The sequence below is a fragment of the Myotis brandtii genome, unplaced genomic scaffold, assembly GCF_000412655.1.
Source record: "Myotis brandtii unplaced genomic scaffold, ASM41265v1 scaffold454, whole genome shotgun sequence".
NCBI classification, from domain to species: domain Eukaryota; kingdom Metazoa; phylum Chordata; class Mammalia; order Chiroptera; family Vespertilionidae; genus Myotis; species Myotis brandtii.
Window position 1 is genome coordinate 2,317,364 of NW_005367354.1, and position 8,663 is coordinate 2,326,026.

Sequence of the window (8,663 nt, forward strand, 5' to 3'; positions counted from 1 at the left end):
AGAGAGAGAAGAGAGAGAGAGAGAGAGACAGACAGACATTGATTTGTTGTTCCACTTATTTATGCATTCATTGGTTGATTCTTGTACGTGTCCTGACGCGGAATTGAACCCACACCTTGATGTATCGGGACAACACTCTAACCAACTGAATTACCCGGCCACGGCCTCTTGAGTGTCTTTTAACCTATACGTTTCCCCTTCATTATTTTTCCCTTAAACCATTACCTTTGTCCAGTAATGGTAACCTTTATTTTCCCAGGATTCATTTTTTTTAAAAAACAGCTGTTATTGAGAAATAGAAAACAACTACAGAAAAATACAGAAAACGAAGTGTAGTTTAAAATGAATTGTTATAAAGCAAATATAAGTACCACAGTGGCCAAGAACTAGAACGCTGTCATCACCCCAGAAGCTCCTCTTTCTTCTCCCCGATGTAATCAGGATCCTGACTTTTATGGAAATCTCTTCTAAGGTTAATTTTTACTTTCCCCTGTGGAATTTCCTGGATAGTCCTGCATCGTGAAATCTGTGTCTGCAAAAAATGTTTTGAGCACGTTTACCTTAAAAAATGTCATTGTCTGTGTAGCAAGGCTTGACTCTGTTTGTGAGCACTCCTTCGTTCTCACTCTGCCGACGGACCTCCAGGCATGCCTCCTCTCCCTTCAGGGATGTTTTCTCTTGTTGCTTCATCTCTCTGGACCACTTCCTGTCAGGAAAGAAACTGCATCCCTCTGAGTGCTTAGTCATAAGCAGTAGAAACCCTCTCTGGCTAATTCATTAAAAGGATGTGGGTCTGATTCAAGACTCTCTGAGCGTGTTGGGAAAGTGTAGGCTTGAAGATCATGCCTCCAAGAACAAAGCTCAAAGTCACGCAAAAATGGTCTCACAAGCACTCCTGCCACCAATCGGGGCACAGATATTGTTGCTTGAGCTCCAAACACCACTGATGCTGGGCTGCGGGTGCTGCCGCACGAGTCCCCGTCTCTGCTGCCTCACCCCGGATGGGGCCGCTCCAGCAGCTGCCACCCCTCCAGGTGGACTGTTTGGAATGCCAACTTCTAAAAGATCATAGTTTTCTATTTGGAGTCCAGAGTGGTGCATCTTATTGGTGGAGCTTGTGTCATGTGCCCATGTCTGCGTTTCGAAGAAAGATGGGAAAACAGATATCTGAGTTTTTTCCTTTTTCAATATTTTGTTAGTGGGAAGAGTACTTGTCACATAAGGTAGGGTCTGCTTAAATGTAGACTCAACATTTGGAGGGTTTGTGACCAAAAGGAAATGTCCACTGTAAAAGCCCTCTATCATTTTAGGAATCCATGCATTTTAACATAATTGATGCTCTTTATAGCCACTGGTGTTGCTCATATAATGCAGGGATATTTGACACAGGAATATTCCTTATCATTTCCAGGTGCCATATGTAAGACAGGAAGACAGCATCTGTATTTGTAAAGAACTGTATATTTAAAATACCCCATCCTAATTTTAACTAGTTGTAGGGATTTCTCTTTTATGTTATGAATAAGCTTAATGAGATGTCATAGTTTTTTACTATTGGTAGACAAACATTGTTATTTCATGGCGATGCTTTCGCTGAGAACCTTCTAGCTTATAGATAATTTGCCTTTTTTTTCAGGTATGGTCTTACTGTATACAAAGAAGGTACTTAATGAGATGTAATAGTTAAAAACCAGACAAACATTGGTATTTCATGGCAATGCTTTTGCTGAGAACCTTCTAGCTTATAGATAATTTGCTTTTTTTCAGGTATGGTCTTACTGTATACAAAGAAGGTTTAGAAAATGGGAGACACGTAGTAAATATAAATAGGATAACATAAATATAGTTAATATAAATAGTAAATGTAATAGGGCCATTAGTAAATATAAATAGGATGACGCTTGCTTTATAAAACTAAGATAACGTCCCTCTCATCATTACAAAGGCATTTATTTTACTGAGTTGCTGTGACACTTTGTGAGCACAGCTGTGTGAAACTAGCACAATAGCCCCTTGTTTACTTACGTGTGATGACTTTACAAACTGGCTGGTGGAGTTTTCACCTGCAGTGAGCCAGGGCGTAGTTGATTGGATGGAGCCAGGCACGTGTTGGGCCAGGGGCCTTGCTGATACTGTTTGGCTCTACAGGTTCTGTGCAGCGTTACTTTGGGTAGTTCCTCTATGTTCTTGTCCATTTCATCTTTCCAGTTCCTAAAAAGAATTATTCCTGACCCTTCTCCTTCACTTTTCTCACGGTTGTGATATGGGAAGACCTGAGACAGGTAGGGTTGAGCTTCTTAGAATAACACATGAGAATATAAAGGTCGTCATAGTAAAAACAAACAAAGATGAATGTATTATAAGATCTTTATAGCAGTGTGCACCCTGTTGGTTTACACAACAGTAAACTGTTGTTATAATGCCCTGATGGACGGACACATTTCTGACTTAGTGTTTAAAACAAGTGGTGCCCTAGTTTTGAATACTTAAAAACATCGCAGTTGTGGATTTAATGGGCTAAGTTGATGAGAAATTTACTTCTGGTTCATCCAGTTGCCTCTGCCTACACAGCCAGTAGAAATTGCCTTATAGAATGTTTATAAAGCTCATGTCTAAATCATTTGGGTTTATTTTTAGCATTATTCACTTAGCATAGATGGAGCCTTAATTCTACAAAGGAAAAAAATCCAAGGTTTCTAACTATCCAAGGTAATGGGCAGAAAAGGGTAAGGATCGATTTACTGGTTGCTCGATGGTTAGTGATACATTTGATTGCTATTGTGGTTCCAGATAGCAATTATTTCTAATATGATTTCTTTTTCAGTGAGGGCCGAGGCAAAATGACAGTATTTTCAGTTAAAGCTATGTTAGCAACTATGTGTGGTGGAAAAATGCTGGACAAATTGAGATGTAAGTATTTTCATATTATTTGAAATATTTTATTTTCAAATTATAACTTTTAAGCAGTTTTAAATGAATATTTTTCAGAATTTTGGATGATGCTATATTGAACATTTTTATTTTTTTGCTACTATATTACTCACCTGACTCAGAGTATGTAAATTATGCCACCTAATGTTCAGATGGAAAAGTTGGTTGAATTAATTTGTATACTATTTGTTTTTTAGGTTAAAGCAAGAGAATTGAGATTCAGAGCAGTAATGTTGACATTTTAAAAATTCTTCAAAAAATGTTTTCCATATTATTAAAAATTATTGTGTTTGAAGATGATTATGTTGATTGCTTTTAGTTAGAAAAGAAATTTGATTATTTTTACCAGGTTTGTAAAAGGTCAGCCCTTTTCTTTTTAAAAAAAATATATTTTTATTGATTTCAGAGAGGAAGGGAGAGGGAGAGAGAAATAGAAACATCAATGATGAGAGAGAATCATTGATCAGCTGCCTCCTGCACACCCGCTACTGGGGATGGAACTCGCAAACCTGGGCATGTGCCCTGACTGGGAATCGAACCGTGATCTCCTGGTTCATTGGTCGATGCTCAACCACTGAGCCACACTGGCCAGGCAGCCCTTTCTTAATAATTCCCTTCTTCATCAGGTTGTATTTGCTGCTATTAAACTGTTCCTGAGCACCTTGGAGTCAAGCTTAGTATTTAGAAATTGGCAGCATGAGTTTTCAATTATCTTCCCTATTTTTTTCCCCTTACTATTGGCCATTTTGGCATTTTAATGTTCACTAGATACTATAAAAAGGTGGTTAGGTGAAATCAGAGGAGGTGAAATGCACAATTAATTACTTTTTCTGCTTATGATTTTCATTCATTCACTCTAGATAGTTACTCACTGCCTAAGATATGCCAAGCATTGTGCCAGATGCTTTACATATATTTTCTCACTGAACCCTTAAAATTTCTTGGAGTAGCAGGTGGCATTTTCTCCATTTTATAGAAGAGTTAACTGAGGGGCGAAGCTGGGATTTCAATGTAGGCTGTCTAGCTTCAGAGCCCTGCTTTAAGTTACTTTGTTATACTCCACTATGCTGGTCCTGCACAGTGATCAAAGCGCCATCATACAGGTACCCATAGAGGAAGGAACTGTCAGATTTCAGGGAGTTAAGATAGAAGCTGTGGGTTTAATGAAATGTTGAGATACCCTGTGAATCGATTTGTTGAAGAAAATGGGTCATTTGTCTTGTAGCATTTCTCATAGACTGGATTTTGATGATTGGGTCCCCGTGATGTTCCTCTGTGCCCTACATTTTTAAATTTTAATTGAAAGATACAGAAACTTCAGATTCAAGTACAAGCTTTTGGGCAAGATTACTTCATTACATGCATTAGAACTCAGAGCTTAGATTATCTTTCACAAAAGTGAAATCTATACTTCCCTGGCAAGGGGTAATATTCTATTCTATTCTATTCTATTCTATTCTATTCTTATCTTATTTAATTAATTAATTTTATTTTAATTTTATTTTTTCCATCACCATTTATCCCCTTTATGCCCTCTTCCACCTCCTCCCACAATCAGCACATTATTGTCCATGTTCATGAATTCCCTCTTTTTTTTTCTTTTTTGCTCAATCCCTCTACCCCCCCACCCCCACCAACATGTGCTTTTTATTACTTGTTATCATGACATTGAAAGTTGGAAAACTAGATGGCTCACTAGATATAGATTTTGATATTCTAAAGAAAGATCTTAGATGTTTTTGGTCAAACTGTTACCCGGTTTGTCTTCATTTCAGAAACAGTTGCCATGTAAAACAAATTTTTGGTAGTGAAAAGTATAGTTATATTTAAGTCCTCTTCTCAGTTTTTTTTAACGTGGTAATATTACTTTTTTGGACTGAAATTTCTTTTTTAAAAATATATTTGTATTGATTTCAGAGAGGAAGGGAGAGGGAGAGAGAGAATCATTGATTGGCCGCCTCCTACATGCCACCTACTGGGGATGGAGCCTGCAACCTGGGCATGTGCCCTGACTGGGAATCAAACCGTGACCTCCTAGTTCATAGGTCAATGCTCAACCACTAAGCCATGCTGGCCGGGCTCTTAATAATTTCTTAATTCTAGCATGGTGTTTTTCTGAGGAAGATAATATAATATAGATGAAATTATATTTCATTCAAACAGAAAGAAAAAGAAAGTTGGGATTTTGTTTTTTAATGATGATGATTCCAGGTAAAGAATATACATCGACATGGGGGTGTGGGTATGGGTGAAAAAGGTGAAGGGAGTAAGAAGTGCAATTGGTAGTTACAAAATAGTCATGGGGATATAATGCACAGCATAGGGAGTATTACTGTAGTGTCAATAATATTGCAATACCGATGTATGGTGCCAGGTAGGTACTAGACTTATTGGGGGGTCACTTTGCAAATTATATAAATGTCTAATCACTATGCTATACACCTGAAACTAATATAAAATAATATTGAATGTCAACTGTAATTGAAAAAATAAAATTTTTTAAAAATGGCTAAAAAATGAATATAAATCGCCATTTAATTAGTACTGAATAAACTGATTCATAATAGAAAATTGATTATATATAAAAATGCACATTTTAGATGTCTCTGGAATTATTACGTTTCTAAATAGAGCTGATACCTGGAACGTAGTAAGTGCTAAGATTTTGCTAAGTACAAATTGTTGATTGAGTACTAAAATTACTGAATTCTCTGTTGGAACTGTTAGTGAAAAGGTAGAAATTTTAGTAGATGTGAAATTTGGAAGGTACCTAAGCGATAGCAGGTTTTTGGTGGTTTTTCTTTTGGTCTTTTTTTAGTGGTTTTTTTTTTAAATGTGGCTTTTGCACTTCTTGGAGGTGCACACTGACCTGCATTCAAGCGGCACTAAAGTATGCACGCCCAGGCACACGTGACATGTCAGGGGTGCTCAGAATGCCAGGCCTTTGCACACTGTATATGGTTGATGAGTTACAAGCCATTCTAGGTCACTCATTACCAAGTTTATATTATTCAGACAGATTTAAAATATGGCTTTATTATCTCCTTCATGTTCAAAATTATAGTTGCTTTACCATCTGTCACTGTTTCATTATTCTTATTGTACCATAATATCTTAGCTAGAGAATGAGATGATTAACATAAATAAAATATTCAGGTATTGAAGCTTGCCTCCACTTTTTAAAATTTTAATCATCCAGGGCAGAAATCACTTTAAATGTGGTCTGGCCCTCTCGTATTAAACAGAGCTCTCTGGTCATAATTTAAACACTTTTCATCTCTGAGGGATGTCATTCTCTGGTGCATTTAGGGCTAATTGTGAGGTTGGGGTTATTTGTCCCATCTCATGTTTTCAGACTATTGTGTTTTTTTCATTTCTTGAGTGTTTGTTGTGCTTGTTGGTGGCGATGGTGATGTTGGTTGTCCTTATCACTGGTAGCTGTGATGGTGTTGTCACTGTACCAGTCTCTACAAATCTCTCTTTGCTTCTGATTTATTTTTGATATACTACTGACAACAGAAATGTAACCAAGCTCCTAGCATTCTGCTTAAAGTAAGGGCATGCTGATTACTCGTATATCATGAGAAGCACTTGAGCTTTTGTAGTGTGATTGGCAGTTTTGGCTGTTTGGAGAATCCTTTTCCCCCTGGCTTTCTAGTTCTCAGCTATGTTCCATCTAGTTGAAGTGGCTGAATAATAGTGTAGACACACGTGAGATGTAACACTGCATTGTAACATCAAATAATATTTGATTGATTGTTCACTTTCTTCTACCTGCTTACCGGGCAACATTGTCTTTGTTGTTCTTAGTTTCTCCATCTTCCTGCCACTGAAGGTGCTTTCTGCTGTTACCTCTGTTAATGTTCCTTTTAAATAGGTTTTCTAGTTTATGGAACATGCCTTAGTGTTTCTACTTTTCTTCCTTTTATTTTGATCTTTCTGCTTTTACCTTTTCTTTTATATTTTTTCCTGTAATTTTGCCCACTCCCCTTTTTTCTTTGATTCTCTTGTTTTCTTGTTTTAGTGTCAAGATAGCCTTTGAAATGACTTAACCAATATTTGTGCCTTTAATTTGAAACATTTTTAAAAAAACATTTTCTATTGATTTCAGAGAGGAAGGGAGAGGGAGAGATAGAAGCATCAATGACAGGAGAGAATCATTGATTGGCTGCCTCTTGCATGCCCGCAATGGGGATCGAGCCGGAAACCCCAGGCATGTGCCCTGACCAGGAATCGAACTGTGACCATGCTAGTCAGGCTATATGAGTTCTTTTTATTCTACTTTGGAACTCACTAGATGGAACATTTTTAACATGCTGTATGCTTCCTTCCAATTTATTCTGTTATGGGAATACATTGAATCATTAGTACATGAACATACAAATATAATACAATTTCTTTCATACCTCATCACCAATATGCTAATATAGTGATACACTCAAACATGCATATGTCTTCTATAAATACATATATAAATGTTAAGGGATAAAGATAAGCTGCTATGAATTTAATAAAAAAATATAAATTATATATCATCTAGTTCTGTACACTGAAAAAGAGTAGGTAGGTAGACATGCATGAGTGGTTATTGGGTTTGATGTTTAGGACAAATATTAGGTAGGTGGGCCTCATCAACAAAGTACCCACGCCGTGTTAATAAAAAATGAGAATCCATGTTGACTAAAAATCGTGCTAAACTTCATGATACTTTCCAGTGATACTTCATGATCTTTCTAATGATACAAGTGACATAGAACCATTTATAAAAAGTTGATATTTCTTTATAGTTTGACTTTATTTGGTTTTGTTCTCATAGATGTTTTCTCCCAGATGTCAGATTCCAACGGCTTAATGGTATTTAGCAAGTTTGACCAGTTTCTGAAGGAAGTGCTGAAGCTCCCAACAGCCGTCTTTGAAGGGCCATCTTTCGGTTACACCGAGCACTCAGTCCGCACCTGTTTCCCACAGCAGGTAAGGGCAGTGTCACAGAGCCGAGGACCCAGGAGCACTCACCCACCACGTTTCCTCAGGTTTCCACAGGCTGCCTCAGTGAAGGATATACGTCAGTGATGGCGAACCTTCTGAGCTCGGCGTGTCAGCATTTTGAAAAACCCTAACTTAACTCTGGTGTCGTGTCACATATAGAAATTTTTTGATATTTGCAACCATAGCAAAACAAAGACTTATATTTTGATATTTATTTTATATATTTAAATGCCATTTAACAAAGAAAAATCAACCAAAAAAGTGAATTCGCGTGTCAGAGGTGTCATAGGTTCGCCATCACTGATATAGGTTCTGGGTCGGGGAGGAAGCAGAGCTTCACGTCCAGGGTGGGAATCGGCCTCCGGGTAAGGTTCACCGAGAAGCCCCCTTATCAGCGTGGTCCTCCTGCCAGGAAGCACACACGGTCTCATCTTCCCTGGGGCAGGGGTTTCTGGAACATACTGGCCTGCAGGCTTCACAAATGTCAGGGTCATGCAAGATGAAAAAAGACAGGAACCGTTCCAGACCACAGGGTCCAAAGAGACATGAAAGCTGAGCGCAGCCCATTGGCCAGGGTTTTCTTTCTCATAAAGGACGTTAGTGGGACAGTTGGAAAAATCGGAAGGAAGTCTGTAGACTAGATAATAGTATTCTGTCAGTGAATGTTAGTTTCCCGATTTTGATATTTGAGTTAAGAGAATACCCTGGTTTTTAAGAAATACAGTGTGGTGGGGAGGTGGGACGGG

The 8,663-nt window shown here is 37.9% G+C and overlaps 1 protein-coding gene across 7 annotated transcripts in view; it reads left to right on the forward strand.

Moving 5' to 3' along the window:
- Positions 1-8,663, forward strand: part of DTNB (dystrobrevin, beta) — a 161,993-nt gene that overhangs the window by 19,612 nt on the left and 133,718 nt on the right. For all 7 annotated transcript variants that reach the window (XM_014546666.1, XM_014546665.1, XM_014546664.1 and 4 more), the window contains 2 exons: positions 2,825-2,910; positions 7,748-7,902. In XM_014546666.1, the coding sequence (XP_014402152.1) occupies positions 2,825-2,910; positions 7,748-7,902 (241 nt within the window). The remainder of the gene's footprint in view (positions 1-2,824; positions 2,911-7,747; positions 7,903-8,663) is intronic.